Source organism: Nerophis ophidion, linkage group LG27 (genome assembly GCF_033978795.1).
Source record: "Nerophis ophidion isolate RoL-2023_Sa linkage group LG27, RoL_Noph_v1.0, whole genome shotgun sequence".
Lineage (NCBI taxonomy): Eukaryota > Metazoa > Chordata > Actinopteri > Syngnathiformes > Syngnathidae > Nerophis > Nerophis ophidion.
Window position 1 is genome coordinate 12,230,081 of NC_084637.1, and position 23,048 is coordinate 12,253,128.

At 41.4% G+C, this 23,048-nt stretch overlaps 1 protein-coding gene and 1 long non-coding RNA gene across 4 annotated transcripts in view; one reads left to right on the plus strand and one right to left on the minus strand.

Annotated features, from left to right (window-relative positions):
- The first annotated feature begins 1,139 nt into the window (after positions 1-1,139).
- The window catches only part of LOC133544215 (transcription elongation factor A N-terminal and central domain-containing protein), a 40,133-nt gene continuing 18,224 nt past the window's right edge, over positions 1,140-23,048 (plus strand). The window contains exon 1 of one of the 3 annotated variants that reach the window (XM_061889355.1): positions 1,140-1,848. Coding sequence is in view for 2 of the 3 variants with exons in the window: in XM_061889351.1 (XP_061745335.1) it covers positions 12,596-12,650 (55 nt within the window). In the remaining variant the exon portion in view is untranslated. Of the gene's footprint in view, positions 1,849-3,157; positions 3,282-12,409; positions 12,651-23,048 lie in introns of those variants that run through there. The other 2 variants (XM_061889352.1, XM_061889351.1) reach the window with 2 other exon arrangements.
- On the minus strand, positions 5,174-22,243 carry LOC133544216 (uncharacterized). Its single transcript, XR_009804608.1, has 4 exons — positions 21,187-22,243; positions 20,934-21,095; positions 18,179-18,233; positions 5,174-6,651 (listed from the first exon to the last, which is right to left on the minus strand). It is a non-coding gene; the product is annotated as an uncharacterized LOC133544216 (long non-coding RNA).

Sequence of the window (23,048 nt, forward strand, 5' to 3'; positions counted from 1 at the left end):
GAATGCCATTTATCAACAACATCCAGAAATACCGCCGGCTTCTCCTTGTTTGAGATCATCTAAGATGGACTTATGCAAAGTGGAAAAGTGTTCACATTTCAAATTGTTTTTTGAAATATTCGACATTGTATCATCCAGACCAAAGGGGAAGCGAACCATCCAGACTGTTATCGACACAAAGTTCAAAAACCAACATCTGTGATGGTATGGGGGTGCATTAGTGCCCAAGGCATGGGTAACTTACACATCTGTGAAGGCACCATTAATGCTGAAAGGTACATACACGTTTTGGAACAACATATGCTGCCATCTAAGCACCGTCTTTTTCAAGGAAGCCCCTGCTTATTTCAGCAAGACAATGCCAAGCCACATTCAACACGTGTTACAACAGCGTGGCTTCGTAAAAAATGAGTGCGGATACTTTCCTGGCCCGCCTGCAGTCCAGACCTGTCTCTAATCGAAAATGTGTGGCGCATTATGAAGCCTAAAATACGACAGCGGAGACCCCGGACTGTTGAACGACTGAAGCTCTACATAAAACAATAATGGGAAAGAATTCCACTTTCAAAGCTTCAACAATTAGTTTCTTTAATTCCCAAATGTTTATTGAGTGTTGTGAAAAGAAAAGGTGATGTAACACAGTGGTGAACATGCCCTTTCCCAACTACTTTGGCATGTGTTGCAGCCATGAAATTCTAAGTTAATTATTATTTGGGAAAAAAAACAAAGTTTATGAGTTTGAACATTAAATATGTTGTCTTTGTAGTGCATTCAGAATATGGGTTGAAAAATATTTGCAAATAATTGTATTCCGTTTATATTTACATCTAACACAATTTCCCAACTCATATGCAAACGGGGTTTGTAGATTTGACCTTGACGGCGCCTCGGATGGAGAACTGACACGTCTCCACTTCTGCAATCGCCGCCCTTGCTGTGAGGAAGTGGGAGCCTCGGCTTCCTGAGCGACGCGGGCGTGTGGGGGGGAGGCGGTGCTCGTTTCGCTTACAGACTTTTACCCAGAATTCCCTGGTGCGAGCCGGAGCGGAAGAACAGACAGGAAGCGTGACCTGAGTTCGATAACGGCGGGGGCGGCTATTTGTGACAAAGTGGTGTCTGTTGTGTTTCCTGTCGCTTGTTAAGTCCGACGTGCGATCGGCTAAATTTGACGCCGCGTGTTAGGAAGTTTTGCGCGGCGTGTTGGTTACTGACATGCCTCAGACAGGAAGTGATGATTATTCACTTCAGGCCTCGAGACGGTCGCTCCACTGATCTGCGGATATCAATCCTTCACATTTTCAAGCCAGTGTTTCTCAACCTTTTTTTGAGACAGGGCACGTTTTTTTCCTTGATAAATACCACCAGCAGAAATCATTAAAGGGGAACATTATCACAATTTCAGAAGGGTTAAAACCAATAAAAATCAGTTCCCAGTGGCTTATTTTATTTTTCAAAGTTTTTTTCAAAATTTTACCCATCATGGAATATCCCTAAAAAAGGCTTTAAAGTGCCTGATTTTTGCTATCTGTAAACCCACCGTCCATTTTCCTGTGACGTCACATAGTGACGCCAATACAAACAAACATGGCGGATAGAACAGAAAGATATAACGACATTAGCTCGGACTCAGACTCGGATTTCAGCGGCTTAAGCGATTCAACAGATTACGCATGTATTGAAACAGATGGTTGGAGTACGGAGGCAGATAGCGAAAACGAAATTGAAGAAGAAACTGAAGCTACTGAGCCATATCACGACGGACAAAGGCAACGTGGACGAACTCGGCGATCGCCTCCTAACCAACGATCGCACCTTTTGACCACTGGAGCAACTTGAATCCGTCGATTGGTATGTGTTTGTTTGGCATTAAATGTGGGTGGAGGGAAAGCCTGGATGCAAATACAGCTACAAATGTACATACAGCTAGCCTAAATAGCATGTTAGCATCGATTAGCTGGCAGTAATGCCGTGCGCAAATATGTTTGATTAGCACATAAGTCAATAATATCAACAAAACTCACCTATGTGATTTCGTTGACTTTATTGTTGGAAATGCATCTGCTTTGAGTGTCGCAGGATATCCACACATCTCTGTCGTAGCATCGCTATCGTCGGTAAAATGTGCAGAACAAACGAGGGACTTTCGCATCTTTTGACACTGGTGCAACTTGAATCCGTCGCTTGGTATGTGTTTGTTTGGCATTAAAAGTGGGTGGAGGGAAAGGCAGGATGCAAATACAGCTACAAATGTACATACAGCTAGCCTAAATAGCATGTTAGCATCGATTAGCTGGCAGTCATGCCGTGCGCAAATATGTTTGATTAGCACATAAGTCAATAACATCAACAAAACTCACCTTTGTGATTTCGTTGACTTTATCGTTGGAAATGCATCTGCTTTGAGTGTCGCAGGATATCCACACATCTCTGTCGTAGCATCGCTATCGTCGGTAAAATGTGCAGAACAAACGAGGGACTTTCGCATCTTTTGACACTGGTGCAACTTGAATCCGTTGATTGGTATGTGTTTGTTTGGTATTAAATGTGGGTGGAGGGAAAGGCTGTATGCAAATACAGCTACAAATGTACATACAGCTAGCCTAAATAGCATGTTAGCATAGATTAGCTGGCAGTCATGCCGTGCGCAAATATGTCTGATTAGCCGGGTCAAACTCGTCACGTCATGAGTGACACTTCCTCTGTCATCATTTTCAAAATGGAGGAGGCTGATTTCAATAATTTAAATCGCATAAAGGGAAAAAGATTAACAGCTATTCAGTGGGATTTAAGGTCCAAGCTATTGAATATGCTAAAAAGAACAGTAAGCAGCTATGTTTTATTGATATACCGTAGCTGCGTGTGTCAAATATGAGTCATTGAATGACACCCGCCTCCTGGTGGTAGAGGGCGCTAGTGATCCTTCTTGCAATTACTCGGCTGCAGAAGAAGTGACAAGAGTGAGGAGCGATCGTTTATTATTTCCTCTCGCTTGCACTTTTAACATGGAGGATTACATATCCATCCATCCATCCATTTTCTACCGCTTATTCGCTTTCGGGGTCGCGGGGGGCGCTGGCGCCTATCTCAGCTACAACTACATATCTAAAATAAAATTGTTTTCTAAACTGGACTTTCAATCGAAGCAGGAGGTAATAAAGGAAGATCTCCATCGAGACAGAGAGACTTTGAAAACTGAAGAAAGATAAGGAAGACTTCTATAAACAAGTTATCAATGCTTTTGATCAGAAGGAGCTGCGCATGGACTTCATTTATAAGTAAAGGTAAGACCATAATAACGTTTTTTTTAATTAAATGTGCTTTTCATGATGGTATCTTTACGTCACACTCAATTTTATAGGCGCAGGCCTAAATTTACCGCATGCCTTTGGTAAAGGCCAGAGTGAGAAGAGGTTTTAAATTAATTAGCGCCCCGGCGGCAATTCAAGGAAATACGGTAATCTCCCACGGTACACCAGACTGTATCTCACTGTACACTAGTGCAGTGGTTCTCAACTTTTTGACAGTGTGAACATCTTTTTAATTCAAGTACCCCCTAATCAGAGCAAAGCATTATTGGTTGAAAAAAAAAGAGATAAAGAAGTAAAATACAGCACTAAGTCATCAGTTTCTGATTTATTAAATTGTATAACAGTGCAAAATATTGTTCATTGGTAGTGGTCTTTCTTGAACTATTTGGTAAAAAAAAGATATAAAAATAACAAAAAAACTTGTTGAAAAATAAACAAGTGATTTATTTATAAATAAATATTTCTACACATAGAATTAATCATTAACTTAAAGTGCTCTCTTTGGGGATTGTAATAGAGATCCATCTGGATTCATCAACTTCATTCTAAACATTTCTTCACAAAAAAAGATATCTTTACCATCAATATTTATGGAACATGTCCACAAAAAAATCTAGCATTGTTGCATTTCTTTTCACAGTTTATGAACTTACATAAAGTCCAAGTTCATTGTGTTCTTCATTGTGTTTTTGAAACTGCACATTTTTTCTTCAGAATTTTTTCACTAACTTGAAGTGTTTCGACAAAACCACTATTTGTGATATGTACATTAAAGTTGTTGTAGTTGTATTTTTAAAGGGGAACATTATCACAATTTCAAAAGGGTTAACAACAATAAAAATCAGTTCCCAGTGGCTTGTTGTATTTTTTTAAGTTTTTTTCAAAACTTTACCGGTCCCGGAATATCCCTAAATAAAGCTTTAAAGTTCCTTATTTTCGCTATCTTCAAAACCACTATCCATTTCCCTGTGACGTCATACAGGGCTGCCAATACAAACAACATGGCGGTTACCACAGCAAGATATAGCGACATTGGCTCGGATTCAGACTCGGATTTCAGCGGCTTAAGCGATTCAACAGATTACGCATGTATTGAAACAGATGGTCGGAGTATGGAGGCAGATAGCGAAAACGAAATTGAAGAAGAAACTGAAGCTATTGAGCGAATAGCTATTGACGTTTTTCGGCCATAGCGTGGGTGTACCTAATGAAGTGGCCCATAGCATGGCTGCCTTATTAGCATCGCCGGTAAAATGTGCGGACCAAACGATCAGGACTTTCGCATCTTGTGACACTGGAGCAACTTAAATCCGTCGATTGGTAAGTGTTTGTTTCACATTAACTGTGGGTATCTAGTTTCAAATGTACATACAGCTAGCGTAAATAGCATGTTAGCATCGATTAGCATAGCATGTTAGCATCAATTAGCTGGCAGTCATGTCGTGACCAAATATGTCTGATTAGCACATAAGTCAACAACATCAACAAAACTCACCTTTGTGATTTCGTTGACTTAATCGTTGCAAATGCATCTGCAGGTTATCCATACATCTCTGTGCTATATCTGTCTTGGCATCGCCGGTAAAATGTGCAGACACTCAATGGGGGTCTGGCGGCAGATTTCTTGCCAGTGGTGCAACTTGAATCCCTCCCTGTTAGTGTTGTTACACCCTCCGACAACACACCGACGAGGCATGATGTCTTCAAGGTTCCAAAAAATAGTCGAAAAAACGGAAAATAACAGAGCTGAGACCCGGTGTTTGTAATGTGAAAATGAAAATGGCGGGTGTATTACCTCTGTGACGTCACGTTCTGACGTCATCGCTACAAGAGCGATAAACAGAAAGGCGTTTAATTCGCCAAAATTCACCCAATTAGAGTTCGGAAATCGGTTAAAAAAACACATGGTCTTTTTTCTGCAACATTGACGCTTGCATAGGTTTGGTGATAATGTTCCCCTTTAAGTTATTATGCCATGATTTTACCGTCTGGCCCACATGCATTTTCGGCTGAGCTAAAATTAGTTTGGAAACCCTGATTTAAACATACATTCATATTTTGTTGACGTATTATTCCAGGGGTCGGGAACCTTTTTGGCTGAGAGAGCCATACAAGCCAAATATTTTTAAAAGTATTTCTGTGAGAGCCATATCATTTATTTTTAACACTGAATACAACTATATGCGTGCATTTTTAAGAAAGACCAAAATGTTTAGAGTATAATAAGTCTCTTATTCTTTTTAATGACATTGTTATTCTGAGGCTAACCAACAATAAATAAAACACTTCTTACCATTAATGCGACTTCTTGAACAGGTGTGGTATAAACCGGATGGATGGATGAAAATGCATGAGAATGTTTTATATTTTGAACGTTATTTTTGACGCTGTGATTACCAGCGGAATTATTCATTACATATCGTGTTAAGCAATGTCAGCTAAGACTTATCTGAGAGCCAGGTGCAGTCATCAAAAGAGCCACATCTGGCTCTAGAGCCACAGGTTCCCTACCCCTGTATTATTCAATAAATATATTTATAAAGGATTTTTGAATTGTTGCTATTTTTAGAATATTTTTATTTTTAAATCTCACGTACCCCTTGGCATACTTTCAAGTACCCCCATTTGTGAACCACTGCACTAGTGTGCCGCGGCGCAGTGGTTGAAAAACAGTTTTCTAAGCAGCTTGAAAAGGCAGCATGTGGGGGTTTTGGTACTTCTCTGTCACCTTCCTCTTTTCTGTGCCGCTGCGCCCAAATAAGGCCGCTTTGGGCTCATTATCTGGCTTTCACTCTGACGTCGTTGAAGTACTATGGAGTGAAAAAAAAAAAAGTTTGACCTGCTGACTTGACAAAAACACATGACGTCATGTGTTGTTCCTCCTGGCCTCGCCTTTTCCTTTTGCAGTTACGTAACGCGCGGATAAATTCGGGCTCTTTTCAGCTGCTGCGTCTCACTGCTCGCACAATCCAATGGAAAGAGTTTGGCTCACTGTTTAGACCAGGCCCAAAAAAAAATGCCCAAAAATGGGAATTTTTACCGCGGCTGGCGTCTTGACTTTGCGAGCAGCAGGACGCCGCCCTCCTGCCAGGTGCTTCCACTTGGCTTCAGGATCAGGCATTGATGCAGAAGCGTCTTCCTGTTTGGTGCTTCCTCCAAGCCAGCACTTTGTTCGTGTTCCCCTTTTGTGATATGCTGCAACGCCGTTTACCTTCAAGCAATCAGCAGTTCAATCCGGCGGACTGAAAAGCTTCAGCTGGTGTTTGATCCACCAACGTTTTGATCCTCCATGGTGGCGTTTAGGAATGGGGCGACGTCAGCGATGACTGGGGTCTCCAACTCCCTAAAAAAAAAAAAGATAAGGGACACTTTGCAGGGCTGGTCGACCCAATTATATTTCCCTTTTTTATTTGTGTGAGAGGAGTTTTATAATATACAGTTGTGATCAAAATGATTCAACCCCCACACAATTTTGGTGTTTTAGCAAGTTGGACATTTATTCCATATTTTATTTATAGTCATATAAAATAAAGTTGCATTAAACAGACAAATGCAACTTGAATTACAACATTATATTTTGTAACATACCAAACAGTGTCATTTCTCTTAATATCTCATTGAGAAAATTATTCAACCCCTTGAAGATCATAACTCTTAAGAACAGAATTTGAATAAGGTCTTTTCAAACAGGTGTTGAAAACACCTGTAGATGTGATTAGAACCATAACGAGCAACAATTAAACTGTTGAAAAAGACTGTGACGCTCAGCTTCTTGTAGATCATGGGTGTCAAACTCTGGCCCGTGGGCCAATTTTGGCCCGCCGTGCAATTTCATTTGGCCCTTGAGGCAATGTCATATTAACATTAGAGCTGGCCCGCTGGTACTATACAGCGGCGGTGCCGAAATAACACCGCATTCACCGCTAATACTCATACATGCCGACCCTCCCGATTTTCCCGGGAGACTCCCGAAGTTCAGTGCCCCTCCCGAAAATCTCCCGGGACAACCATTCTCCGGAATTTCTCCCGCTTTCCACTCGGACAACAATATTGGGGACGTCACGTCCGCTTTTCCTCTATACAAACAGCGTGCCGACCCAGTCACATAATGTAAGCGGCTCGTAAGCACACGTAAGTGAATGCAAACCATACTTGGTCAACAGCCATATGGGTCACACTGAGGGTGGCCGTATAAACAACTTTAACACTGTTACAAATGTGCGTCACACTGTGAACCCACACCAAACAAGAATGACACATTTCGGGAGAACATCCGCACCGTAACACAACATAAACACGACAGAACAAATACCCAGAACCCTTTGCAGCACTAACTCTTCCAGGACGCTACAATATGCACCCCATTCTACCACCAACCCCACCCACCTCATTGTTATTTATTTTTCAAATGTATTAGCCTGTGGAAAAAGTTAATGATATTTACTTTAGAAGGCTGCAAAAAGAAAACAGGCATTACATTTTTTTAGTTAAATTTGATTTCATATACAAATATGCGTCACACTGTGAACCCACACCAAACAAGAATGACAAACACATTTCGGGAGAACATCTGCACCGTAACACAACATAAACACGACAGAACAAATACCCAGAACCCTTTCCAGTACTAACTCTTCCAGGACGCTACAATATACCCCCCTGCTACCACCAACCTTGCCCACCTCATTGTTATTTAATTTTCAAATGTATTAGCCTGTGGAAAAAGTTAATGTTGATATTTAACTCAGAAGGCTGCAAAATAGAAATGAGGCATTCAATGTTTATTAAAATTTTATTTGATATGCCATTGGGCTTCACGGTGGCAGAGGGGTTAGTGCGTCTGCCTCACAATACGAAGGTCATGCAGTCCTGGGTTCAAATCCAGGCTCGGGATCTTTCTGTGTGGAGTTTGCATGTTCTCCCCGTGAATGCGTGGGTTCCCTCCGAGTACTCCGGCTTCCTCCCACTTCCAAAAACATGCACCTGGGGATAGGTTGATTGGCAACACTAAATTGGCCCTAGTGTGTGAATGTGAGTGTGAATGTTGTCTGTCTATCTGTGTTGGCCCTGCGATGAGGTGGCGACTTGTCCAGGGTGTACCCCGCCTTCCGACCGATTGCAGCTGAGATAGGCGCCAGCGCCCCCCGCGACCCCAAAAGGGAATAAGCGGTAGAAAATGGATGGATGGATGGGATGCCATTGATATTTTTTCATTATCATTATTTGAAACTCGATGATTTTAAAAGTTATATAAGCCTTGCTTCTTCAATATTCAATGCAAAACTTGTTTGGGTCCCTATTAAAAGGTTAATTTGTTCAACCTTGGCCCGCGACTTTGTTCAGTTTTAAATTTTGGCCCACTCTGTATTTAAGTTTGACACCCCTTTTGTAGATGGTCAGTTGTGTATTTGCAACATGGTGAAGTCCAGGGAGTTGTCAAAGAAGTCAAGAGAGGAGGTGATTTCTCTTCATAAGAAAGGATATGGTTATAAGAAAATAGCAAAGACATTACACATTCCAAGAGACCCAGTTGAGAGCATAATTCGCAAGTTTAAAGCTAAAGGCACAGTGGAAACACTACCTGGGTGTGGTAGAAAGAGGATGCTGTCCGGTATTTGAAGCGTACAGTGGTGAAAAACCCCCGGGTAACAGCTGAGGAACTACAACAGGACATTGCAGAGGGGGGGACGCAGGTTTCGTCCCAGACAATAAGGCGCGCACTACGAGATGAAGGCCTCCATGCCAGAACTCCCAGGCGCACCCCACTTCTGACTACCATGCACAAGAAAAATAGACTCCAGTATGCCAAAAATCATCTGGACAAACCCCAAAGGTTTTGGGAAACTGTTCTACGGAGTAATGAGACAAAAGTGGAACTCTTTGGGCCTATGAATCAACGTTATGTCTGGAGGAGAAAAAAATGAAGCTTACAAAGAGAAGAACACCTTGCCTACTGTTAAGCATGGTGGGGGGTCAATCATACTCTGGGGCTGTTTCTCTGCGTCAGGTACCGGGAATCTCTAGCGCGTTCAAGGCATCATGAATTCTATTTCCTAGCAGGATATATTAGCTGCAAATGTCATGAAGTCAGTGACGAAGCTGAGGCTTGGGAGACGTTGGACCTTCCAACAGGACAACGATCCCAAGCATACCTCCAAATCAACATCAGAGTGGTTGCAGAAGAAGGGCTGGAAGACTCTGGAGTGGCCTTCACAGTCGCCAGACCTAAATCCTATAGAAAAGCTGTGGTGGGACTTGAAGAAGGCAGTTGCAGCACGCAAGCCCAAGAATATGAATGAAGTGGAGGCCTTTGCCCAAGAGGAATGGGCTACAATACCTGTAGATGCTTGCAAGAAGCTCGTGTCCGCTTATGTATCACCTTTGAAGGAGGTCATTACTGCCAAAGGGTGTTCTACTAAGTACTAAAGATGCATGTAACTAGGGGGTTGAATACTTTTGTCAATGAGATATTAAGAAAAATGACACTGTTTGGTATTTTGTAAAATACAGTGTTACAATTTAAGTTGCATTTGTCTATTTGACACATCTTTATTTGATATGACTGTTAACAAAACACGGAATAAATGTCCAACTTGCTAAAACACCAAAATTGTGTGGGGGTTGAATAATTTTGATCACAACTGTAATACCTTATAATACTTCTTTTGAGTTGTTTCAGAAGAGTTCTGCAGTTGCATCAACTAAACCAGTTTTTCCTAAACATTGTTGGGCCGCAAGCACCCCCTGGATATTGTTTTCTCAGCTGTTGTCCGGACAAGGCTTGTGCAATATACCGGTAATCATCCATCCATCCATTTTCTACCGCTTGTCCCTTTTGGGGTCGCTTGAGCCTATCTCAGCTGCATTCTGGCGGAACGCGGTGTACACCCTGGACAAGTTGCCACCTCATCGCAGACTAATGAATCATAATCAGTATTACACCGCCTTTGAAAAGGCGGTCTGCACCACTTTTCAATTGCACACGCAGTCTTAGTAGATAACACACCTACTAATAGATTGCACGCGCTATTTCACGCAAGGTTCTCGGATCTCAGTGCAAAACCCAAAACCAGTGAAGTTGGCCCGATGTGTAATTCTAAATAAAAACAGAATACATCAATCCATTTCTGTCCCTTTTGGGGACGCAAGGGTTCGCTGGAGCCTATCTCAGCTGCATTCGGGTGGAAGGCGGAGTACACCCTGGACAAGTCGCCACCTCATCGCAGACTAATGAATCATATTCGGTACTATACCGCCTCTAAAAAGGCGGTCTGCACTACTTTTCAATTGCACACGCAGTCTTAGTAGATCACACGCAACGCAACACCCACTAATTGCACACATATTCAGTTGAATATGCTACAAAGACAACATATTTGATGTTCAAACTGATAAACATTTTTTTTGTGTGCAAATAATCATTAACTTTAATATTTGATGCCAGCAACACGTGACAAAGAAGTTGGGAAAGGTGGCAATAAATACTGATGAAGTTGAGGAATGCTCTTCAAACACTTATTTGGAACATCCCACAGGTGTGCAGGCTAATTGGGAACAGGTGAGTGCCATAATTGGGTATAAAAACAGCTTCCCAAAAAATGCTCAGTCTTTCACAATAAAGGATGGGGCGAGGTACACCCCTTTGTGCACAACTGCGTGAGCAAATAGTCAAACAGTTTAAGAACAACGTTTCTCAAAGTGCAATTGCAAGAAATCTAGGGATTTCAACATCTACGCTCCATTATATCATCAAAAGGTTCAGAAAATCTGGAGAAATCACTCCACGAAAGCGTCATATTGAATGACCGTGACCTTCGATCCCTCAGACGGCACTGCATCAAAAACCGACATCAATCTCTAAAGGATATCACCACATGTGCTCAGGAACACTTCAGAAAACCACTGTCACTAAATACAGTTTGTCGCTACATCTGTAAGTGCAAGTTAAAGCTCTACTTTGCAAAGGGAAAGCCATTTATCAACAACATCCAGATATGGCGCCGGCTTCTTTGGGCCCGAGATCATCTAAGATGGACTGATGCAAAGTGGAAAAGTGTTCTGTGGTCAGACGAGTCCACATTTCAAATTGTTTTTGGAAATATTCGACATTGTGTCATCCGGACCAAAGGGGAAGCGAACCATCCAGACTGTGATCGACGCAAAGTTCAAAAGTCAGCATCTGTGATGGTATGGGGGTGCATTAGTGCCCAAGGCATGGGTAACTTACACATCTGTGAAGGCACCATTAATGCTGAAAGGTACATACAGCTTTTGGAACAACACATGCTGCCATCTAAGCACCGTCTTTTTCATGGACGCTCATGCCCATTTCAGCAAGACAATGCCAAGCCACATTCAGTACGTGTTACAACAGCGTGGCTTCGTAAAAATAGTGCGGGTACTTTCCTGACCCGCCTGCAGTCCAGACCTGTCTCGCATCGAAAATGTGTGGTGCATTATAAAACGTAAAATACGACAGCGGAGACCCCGGTCTGTTGAACGACTGAAACTCTACATAAAACAAGAATGGGAAAGAATTCCACTTTTAAAGCTTCAACAATTATTTTCCTCAGTTCCCAAACGTTTATTGAGTATTGTTAAACGAAAAGGGGATGCAACACAGTGGTGAACATGCCCTTTCCCAACTACTTTGGCACGCGTTGCAGTTATGAAATTCTGAGTTAATTATTATTTGCAAAAAGATATAAAGTTTATGAGTTTGAACATCAACCATGTTGTTTTTGTAGTGCATTCAATTGAATACGGGTAGAAAAGGATTTGCAAATCATTGTATTCTGTTCATGTTGACTTCTAACACAATTTCCCAATTCATATGGAAATGGGGTTTGGAACTTTTGTGCATTATTGATGAGTCACACCAGTGAGGTAATAGATAACATGCTTCTGATGACTTTTCTACATGAGCCGCAAGAAGGAATTTGCAAGCGTTCGCATTCACGTTAGAGCACAATAATACTCCTCGTCCCGCAAATTCCTTCTACGTTTTCTTGCTTCTTCCCTTTTATGGCCTGCAGTGGTTATCTGGCAGTGTAAAGGGTTAAACCGGTGAGTCGGTGGACAAAGAGATGAGCAGAAGAGGTTAAAATGTGTTAAAAGTCTCGTCTTCGCCTGAAAAGCCCAAGGAATCTGAACTATGGGATGTTAGGAATTTAAAGCTAATCACGCAGCGGAAACGACCAGCATGGAAGAGGAGGAGGAGGAGGAGGAAGCTGCAGGAGGAGACGTGAAACAGGTCCAACAGACAAGCTGTCTGCTGACTTGTTGAGATGGTGGGTGTGGCCCTGCGTGCACACAAAAGCCCCTTCAGCGCTTATCAGTCAGGTGAATGCTTTACTAAATGTGCTCACTCTACCTTTGTTTACTCCTTTGAAAGTCACTCTAGCAGCGTGCAGGGCCGCCTCAGGATAAACTGGGGCCCTGGGCTTGGGCCTATTCGGGGGTACCCCCCTCTACACTTTTTTAAAATCCAACCTGAATTTAATTTGATGCATGTTTTGTACTGAACCAAATTCATGGGAAATCATTTGTTAAATACCGACTATAAGGCGCACTTAAAATAATTGTTTTCCCTCAAAAACTGGACAGTGCGCCTAATAACCAGTGCACGGAATAGTTCTGGTTTTGCTCACTGACCTCTATGCAATTTTATTTGGTACATTGTGTACGGATAAGTGTGACTGGTAGATGGCAGTCAAACATAAGAGATACGTGTAGACTGCTATATCACTCAAGCAAACAACACCAACATTTTATATGTTCCATTGAAAATATAAAACATTACACTCGGTGCTGAAAAATCTATCAAAAATGTTTTAGTATAAAGCCGCTCCACTTGGTGCATTGTTGGTGCATTAAACATACGAGTATTATTATGGTGTGTGTATAAGGTAAGACCACCTTTGTAGTCCGTACCGACAACATTGTCAATATAGTGCTTCTTTTTGTCAATCTTGTTGTTGTGGGGCATTAATTTTCCATTTTTGACATTTGTAATATAAAGTACTGTAAAGTTCTTACTTATTTATATCCATCAGTAAACTTATATCTGTCAGTAAATGTTTTAGTACAACTTTGGTAAGCCATAAAGCCACTCCACTTGGTGCATTGTTGGTGCATTAAACATACGAGTATTGTTATAGTGTGTGTATAAGGTAAGACATTATCTGGTGTTTTGTTTCGGAATATTATGCAAAAGAAACTTTTCCTACCTTCTGGTACCTGCTGATCTGTATTCGGGATCTGTATAAATGCTGAAAAATTGTGCGTGTCCGCCTTTGTAGTCTGTACCGACAACATAGTCAATAGGCTTCTTTTTGTCTATCTTCTTGTTATGGTGCATTCATTTTCCAATTTTGCCATTTCTAATATAAAGTACTGTAAAGTTCTTACTTATTTAAATCTGTCAGTAAACTTATATCTGTCAGTAAATGTTTTAATACGACTTTGGTAAGCTATAAAGCCGCTCCACTTGGTGCATTGTTGGTGCATTAAACATACGAGTATTATTATGGTGTGTGTATAAGGTAAGACATATTATATGGCGTTTTGTTTAGGAATATTATGCAAAATAAACTTTTCCTACCTTCTGGTACCTGCTTATCTGTATTTGGGATCTGTATAAATGCTGAAAAATTGCGCGCATCCGCCTTTGTAGTCTGTACCGACAACAGAGTCAATAGGCTTCTTCTTTTTCTCGATCTTTTTGTAATGATGCATTCATTTTCCGCTGTTGCCATTTCTAATATAAAGTAGTGTGAAGTTCTTACTTATACCTGTCAGTAAACTCGCCAAGAAAGCGCTAAAACATACCGGTGTAGTGAGTTTACAGTAATCACCCAAGGCTCTTTAGTTATTAGAGAGTTCCAGTTGGACGGTTTTTCACTGGACACATTTCCGGTGCTGTTGTTTCTGGATGAGGAGATGATGCTCTGTTATTGATTGAAGTAAAGTCTGAATGTCATTAAAACAGTTAGCTCCATCTTTTGACACCACTCCCATCCTTGCACGCTACACCGCTACAACAAAGATAACGGGGAGAAGACGCCGTCGAAAGTGAGCCACTTAAATAAGACTGCCCACAAAACGGCGCATACTGAAGCGACGGTCAGAAAGCGGCTTTAAGATGATCTTTAAAACATGATCTATGCAACATTTTGACCATAGAACCACCATTACCTGCGTGGGTGTACGCCGCCTTCTGCCTGATTGTAGCTGAGATAGGCACCAGCGCCCCCCGCGACCCCAAAGGGAATAAGCGGTAGAAAATGGATGGAACCACTATTACATGTTATGTAGACCACAGGGAAGTGTTTTCAATTCAGACAAAAAATAAAAATAATATGACTCCTTTAATGCGCCCTTTAATCCGGTGCACCATTTATATGAAAACATTTGGAAAACGACCATTCAGGTCCGGAAATGACGGTACTATTTTTTTGGTGCAGAATAACAATTGCAACATCATTCATTTTGGACAGGAAGTCATACAAGAAGCAGTCCATCATAGTAATGACCTCCTCAGACATTATGTCGACACACGTGTATGTCAACATCGCCTCAATTGGACACTTTTTACTTGACTGGTTCGTCCACATAAATGGGTTTTCAATACAAACGCGAACCAGTTAATCGCTGGTTGACGTTCTAATCACTGACAGAGCAGGAAGGGGCTAGGAATATGTTTGCTGTAAAATTACGTACGACGTTCCCTGTCATTCATTATTGACATTTTACATGCGCTTGTTCACGCAAAACGGGGACCTCCTCGGATCCCGCCCTGGCACACGATTACCCGCAATCTTACTACTTTTTTTTTTCTCAATATAAACGCGAACCAGTTAATCGCTGATTCATGTTTTTATCACAGACAGAGCAGGAAGGGGCTAGGAACATGATTGCTGTAAAATTTCGTACGATGTTCCCTGTCATTCATTACTGACATTTTACATGCGCTTCTTCACGCAAAGTGGGGACCTCCTCAGATCCCGCCCTGACCCATAATTACCCACAATCTTACTACTTTTTTTTTTTTTCAATATAAACGCAAACCAGTTAATCGCTGGTTGACGTTCCAATCACTGACAGAGCAGGAAGGAGCTGGGAATATGTTTGCTGTAAAATTTCGTACGATGTTCCCTGTCATTCATTACTGACATTTTACATGCGCTTCTTCACGCAAAGTGGGGACCTCCTCAGATCCCGCCCTGACCCATAATTACCCACAATCTTACTACTTTTTTTTTTTTAAATATAAACACAAACCAGTTAGTCACTGGTTAATGTTCTTATCACTGACAGAGCAGGAAGGGGCTAGGAATATGTTTGCTGTAAAATTTCGTACGACGTTCCCTGTCATTCATTATTGACATTTTACATGCGCTTCTTCACGCAAAGTGGGGACCTCCTCAGATGTAAAATTTTGTACGACATTCCCTGTCATTCATTATTGACATTTTACATGCGCTTCTTCACGCAAACGCAAACCAGTCAGTCGCTGGTTAATGTTCTTATCACTGACAGAGCAGGAAGGGGCTTGGAATATGTTTGCTGTAAAATTTCGTACGACGTTCCCTGTCATTCATTATTGACATTTTACATGCGCTTCTTCATGCAAAGTGGGGACCTCCTCAGATGTAAAATTTTGTACGACATTCCCTGTCATTCATTATTGACATTTTACATGCGCTTCTTCACGCAAAGTGGGGACCTCCTCAGATCCCGCCCTGGCACACAATTACCCACAATCTTACTACTTTTTTTTATTTTTTTTATATAAACGCAAACCAGTTAGTCGCTGGTTAATGTTATTATCACTGACAGAGCAGGAAGGGGCTCGGAATATGTTTGCTGTAAAATTTCGTACGACGTTCCCTGTCATTCATTATTGACATTTTACATGCGCTTCTTCACGCAAAGTGGGGACCTCCTCAGATCCCGCCCTGGCACACAATTACCCACAATCTTACTACTTTTTTTTTTCTTAATCTAGTGATGCCACCTTTAAGGCAGAACTGTGCACGTCCAAGCAGGACGTGGCTATTTGTAACCCACTGCTGGAGGATGTCCAGTTGCTGTGAGCATGTGTGTGTGGGTGGGGGATTCATGGGAAAGATAGGCTTCAAATATGTCAACAATTATTTGTGCGGCAAAGAGAACCGGGGATCACATCTCCAAGGTTAGATTGTCCAAATGCTGAAGAGCACAATCAGCTGCTCTTTCGCATCCCCCGCGTCTGACATCATTAGACACCATCTTGGTCGCCTCAGACTTTAACTTGTGTTTGCGGTCGCGTGCCTGGCGACTGGTTTCCTGCCTGCAGGGCCACGACAATGTCAAACTGATGGCGCTTAATGTGAGAACCCGGACAAAATGACGGGGGCGTCAGTCAAAATAGATTAAACTTCAGAGAGGAATTTTGGAGAAAAAAGGAAAAAAAGGCCCTTCAGTCCTGTGGGATCAAGGTTGGGGCTTGTGTGTGTGTGTGTGTGTGTGTGTGTGTGTGTTCTTGTATTCTACCCTTCTTGAGACATCAACAAGGAAAAGTAGCTTCCATATGAGGAGGTGTGAACAAGTGAGGACTTAAATCAGGGTCCCAATAACATTGCATCTAATAGAGAATGTCTCATTTGCACCCCTAGTGGTGAAATGTATGAAAACTAGAGTTGTTTTAAAAGTGTTCCCCCTCTGGTCAACATATGAAATGACAAGTGTGTGCAAAAATGTGAAGTGCTCCCTCTCTGTTCAACATATGAAATAACAAGTGCGTGTAAACATTTGAAGTGCTCCCTCTCGGGTCAACATATGAAATAACAAGTGTGTGTAAGAAATTGAAAAGTGCCCCCTTGGCCAAATTTTAATACAAATAAATAAACACATATGTATGCAGAGATATACTGTAATAACTTGGAGCAAATAATGAAGATTAAAAAAACTTCTACATTGACTAAAAGCAGTCTTTTTTCTCACAATGTGTCGACTTCTTTCTTCTAAAATTGGGAACAATTTCTCATGTTCTTTCTGTTTCTGTAATATTGCAATATCGTCTCGTAAAATTATTACTTTTTTATGGAAAATGATCGCATTTTAATGCAAAAAGGTGACATTTGTCATTTACAATTAACACAATATTGCCAATGTTGTTTGTTGTTGTAAAAATAGTGAAATTTTTTGAGTAAAATTATGACTTTTGTCCTAATTTTGCCAAGTAAAATTCAGATTTTTATTACAGCCCAATTTTTATTTTTTTACTTTTCTAATAAAATTGTGACCTTTATTGAGTAAAATTACAACTCTTTTGATAAAATTGCCAACATTTTAAGGTTTTCTTGTAAAATTGCGACCGATATTGAGTAAAATTCCAACTTTTATCATAATACCGCCCAAATGTTCAGTTTTTCTTGTAAAATGTTGACTTGCGTTGAGTGACATAACAACTTTTATTATAATACTGCCAACATTCCAAGTTTTTCTTGTGAAATTGTGACCTTTTTATTGTGAAATTCCAATTCATTTTTCACATGCTTTTTTTATATTTACGTACTATTTATATATTATTATTGTTGTAAATACACATCTTTATATATATTTAGAAAGGGTGGTCCTAAAGAGGTAGGCATTTTTCTGAGGTCTCAAGAAGCTAAGGAATACGAGATTGTGTGTGTGTGCGTGTGTGTGTGTGTGTGTGTGTGTGTGTGTGTGTGTGTGTGTGTGTGTGATTTTGGGAGATGAGAGAAAGTGCTGACATACACACGCAATGACACATTGTCAGGAAACATTAGACAGCTTCAAGATGAACCTCCATCTTGCCACTGTGTTTGTGACCATGTGTTCTCTTATTGTTGTTCACATACCAGAAATGACGATTGCAGTAGTCTTCTTCTTCTTCTTCTACTTCTTCCTCTTTTCCTAATAACAGTGAATTGCAACCACTTGAATTAGTCCCTCCCCTTGAACTGCACATTTTCAGAAAGTAAGTAATGACAGTGTCTAACATGACCTCACGACAATACATACTAAGTTCCATCCATCCATCCATCCATTTTCTCCCGCTTATTCCCTTCGGGGTCGCGTGGGGGGGCGGGCTTGGGGCCTATCTCAGCCACAAGCGGGCAGAAGGCCCCCTCACACGCACACGCCCAATACACACTGTGTGTAGCCGTGGAGGCACCGCCTGTGTCTGCCTCTCTTCTCATCTGCTGCATTGTTTTGATCAGGAAAGATGGAATTTCCACGATTTTGACTATGAAAATTATCAAGATATACAGGAACCACACCAAAATCACATGGAAAGCATAAACCTAAAGAGAAATATTAAAACTTATTTTATTTTATAACTTTGTTTTGGAACATCTCATGGTTAAGCCACCTGGCAGTGCCTCACTTGCCTGCCCTGACAGCACGTCACTGGTTTAAAGTCCCTCCATTTTCTACCGCTTGTCCCTTTTGGGGTCGCTGGAGCCTATCTCAGCATTATTTGGGTGGAAGGCGGCGTACACCCTGGACAAGTCGCCCCCTCATCGCAGGGCCAACACACATAGACAGACAACATTCACACTCACATTCACACTAGGGCCAATTTAGTGTTGCCAATCAATGTTTTTGGAGGTGGGAGGAAGCCGGAGTACCCGGAGGGAACCCATGCAGTCACGGGGAGAACATGCAAACTCCACACAGAAAGATCCAGAGCGCAGGATCGAACCCAGGATCTTCTCTAACCCCTCTCTACCACCGTGCTGCCCACATATGTTTGGAGGAGAAAAGGTGAGGCCCTTTCATACCAGGAACACCATGCTTACTGACAAGCATGGTGGTGGTAGTATTATGCTCTGGGTCTGTTTTGCTGCCAATGGAACTGGTGGGAGGACTACCTCCAAATTCTTCAGGACAACCTAAAATCATCCGCCCGGAGGTGGGGTCTTGGGCGCAGTTGCGTGTTTCAACAGGACAATGACCCCAAACCCACGTCAAAAGTAGTAAAGGAATGGCTAAATCAGGCTAGAATTAAGGTTTTAGTAAGGCCTTCCCAAAGTACTGACTTAAACGTGTGGACAATGCTGAAGAAACAAGTCCATGTCAGAAAACTAACACATTTAGCTGAACTGCACTGCAGGGGTCGGCAACCCAAAATGTTGAAAGAGCCATATTGGACCAAAAATACAAAAAAATTAAAAAAAATCTGTTCGTAGCCGCGAAAATTTAAAAGCCTTATATTTATGTTATAATGACGGCAACACATGATGTAAGTTTCTATATTAGTTATAGTAGCCTACTATCAAAGGCTGACGCGTATCTTCATTGATAGAAATGTTGTATTTTAATTCCCATTCTACATATTTTTACAACATTGGAAATCATTAGTAAAATGAAGGCTTCTCATAGGATGACACAACTCCTGGAAATGACTGACTTTTAAAGGCCAAAGGTATAGATGTGTGTGTCCAAGCATAAGGAAACGGCAGGCTGTCTTCTTCTAGTGGATTTATTACAATATTTGCAAGCTGGGTAATGTTTGCTGTGGTCTGGAACAACATGGCACACAAACAACTATCTGAAACGCGGCTATTAGGGACGGCGTGGCGGAGTGCGCGGGTCCCTGGTTCAATTCCCACCTAGTACCAACCTCGTCACGTCCGTTGTGTCCTGAGCAAGACACTTCACCCTTGCTCCCGATGGGTGCTGGTTGGCGCCTTGCATGGCAGCTCCCTCCATCAGTGTGTGAATGTGTGTGTGAATGGGTAAATGTGGAAGTAGTGTCAAAGCGCTTTGAGTACCTTGAAGGTAGAAAAGCGCTATACAAGTACAACCCATTTATTTATTTATTTATTATTACACACAGATAATGTGTCTTGAGACATCCACATTTTATACACAGAGGACATAAGTAAAGGAAATTAAATAATCTCAAATATACCTACAAACGAGGCATAATGATGCAATATGTACATACAGCTCGCCTAAATAGCATGTTAGCATCGATTAGCTTGCAGTCATGGATTCCTAAATAAATGGTAAATGGGTTATACATGTATAGCGCTTTTCTACCTTCAAGGTACCCAAAGCGCTTTGACACTATTTCTACATTCAACCATTCACACACTGATAGCGGGAGCTGCCATGCAAGGCACTAACCACGACCCATCAGGAGCAAGGGTGAAGTGTCTTGCTCAAGGACACAACGGATGTGACTAGATTGTTAGAAGCTGGGAATTGAACTATGAACCCTCAGGTTGCTGGCACGGCCACTCATCCAACCTCGCCACCCCGTCCCCATATGCCTGATAAGCCCTCCAGCAAATCAGTAACATCAACAAAGCTCACCTCCGTGTTATGGTTTGCAGAGGGAGATGACGGCAACAGACAGCAGGTAGTGGTAATCTTCAATGATTTATTATAAGAGGTGGCGACTTGTCCAGGGTGTGCCTTCCGCCCGATTGTAGCTGAGATAGGAACTACAGCCCCCCACGACCCCAAAGGGAATAAGCGGTAGAAAATGGATGGATGGATGGATAAACAATACTAACTAATAAACTAAGGAAATGGAGTGTGACAAAAATCCAAGAGTGTGTATGGTGTAAGACTGTGTGTAAACTAGCTCTTGAGTGTTACCGTAAATGTTGAACGAGAGATGAATAAGTCCAGGGGAGAGGGAAGTCTACAGGTCCGGGTTCAAAGCGGGGGAAGTCAAGGATCGAGGGAGGCAGTCAGAGTCCAGAGGGAGATCCAGGGATAATCGAGACGCACAGCTCACTTCCAAGGCGACAAAGGGTACTACGGGGAGGACACAAGAGAACACACACTGAAAACACGGAGGGGCAAAACCCAGAGAGAGCTGGATTGCATCAAGCAGGACGTTGCTTACTGTACGCGAACAGAAGGCTATATTCCGGCGCGGGATGGCAGGTTGAGCAGGCTTATGGAGGCAGCTCCCTCATCACAGGCAGGTGCGCTGATTGCCGGTGAATGATTGCAGCTGGCGGCTGCTGCTGGATGTTCGCGACCGTGGGCGTGTCCCGAGGTGCGACAAGCAGAGCGCAAGGATGAGGGCGCATTAGAAGGGATGTGACACTTTGTGTATTCACGCACAGCATAAAACGTTTGGTGGTCAAAAGGAGACAAGGAAGGAGTGGCATAAAACATGTCTCTCTGAGGCAGCATCGGAGAAAGTTGTACATGTAAACAAACGACGATGAGTTCAAGGATCGCTGAAATTAGTAGGACAAAACAGTGCTTGCCAAATACTCTCATCAGTGAATTCTGTACAACATTAACTGTGGGATTTAATTAAACAAACGTTCTTCATCTTTTTCCATTTTCACACATCTCTGAATGAGGTCCAGGGAGTCACTAGGGCGGCGCTATGTGGCTCTATTGCCGTGGATTGCTGACCCCTGAACTAAACACTCAAAAGTGTAAGTATGGAAGTGTGTGAGTTATGACAAGTGAGCAGCTTCTTGAGAATCAATATGTCTGCTTGCTGTTTGTGTGCACTTCAAAGTGCTTCATAATGTTCTCATTTGTCCATGAAGAGGTTGAAAGTAGCCTTCCTTCTCTGTGGTTGTGTGTGTGTGTGTCTGTGTGTGTTCTTGTATTTCTACCCTGCTTGAGACATCAACAAGGGAAAGTACCTTCCATATGAGGGGCGGTGAACAACTTAGGACATAAATCACGGTCCCAAAACGGAAAACCATTGCATCTAATAGAGAATGGTCTCATTTGCACCACCTGGTGGTGAAATGTATCAAAATGAGGGTTGTCCCAAAAAGGAGGGATTTTTTAAATTGACTGTGTGTCGGTTTTAAAAGTGCTCACCCTCTGGACAACATATGAAATAACAAGTGTGTGTAAAATTTCGTAGTGCTCCCTTTCTGGACAACATATGTAATAACGAGTGTGTGTCTGTAACAAATGGAAATGCACCCCCTTTTGGCCAAAATTAATTAAAAAAAATAAAAACAAGATGAGGTGGTGACTTGTCCAGTGTGTACGCCAGCTTCCGCCAGAATGCAGCTGAGATAGGCTCAAGCGACCCCCCGCAATCCCAAAAGGGACAAGCGGTATTAGATGGATGGAAAATAAACATTTATATAGAGAAATTTTGTAATAAATTGAAGTAAATAATGAAGATTAAAAAACAATTACAAAAGAATAAAAATAAAAACAATTAAGTAAAAGTAGTGTTTTTTTCACAATGTGTCGACTTTTTTCTTATAAAATTGGGAACAATTTCTCATATTCTTTTTTTCTGTAATATTGCTTTTTTCCCCCGTAAAATTATTACTTTTTTTAATGTAAAATGGTTACTTTTTAAATACAAAATAGCAACATTTTTCATATAAAATTGTGACTTATCACATTGCCAATTTTTTTGTTGTTCTTGTAAAATAGTGACAATTTTAGTACAATTCCAGGGATTATTATTATATTTCCAAAATGTTTAAGTTTTCTTCAAAAATTGTGAGTTTTGTCGAGTGAAATTACGACTCTTTTTCATAAAATTGCCAACAAGTTTAATATTTCTTGTAAACTTGCGACTGTTATTGAGTAAAATTCCAACTTTTATCATAATGTCACACAAATGTTAAGTTTTTCTGTAATATTGCTTTGTTTTTGTAAAATTATTACTTTTTTTAATGTAAAATTATCACTTTTTAATGCAAAATAGCAACATTTTTCATATAAAATTGTGACTTATCACATTGCCAATTTTTTTGCTGTTCTTGT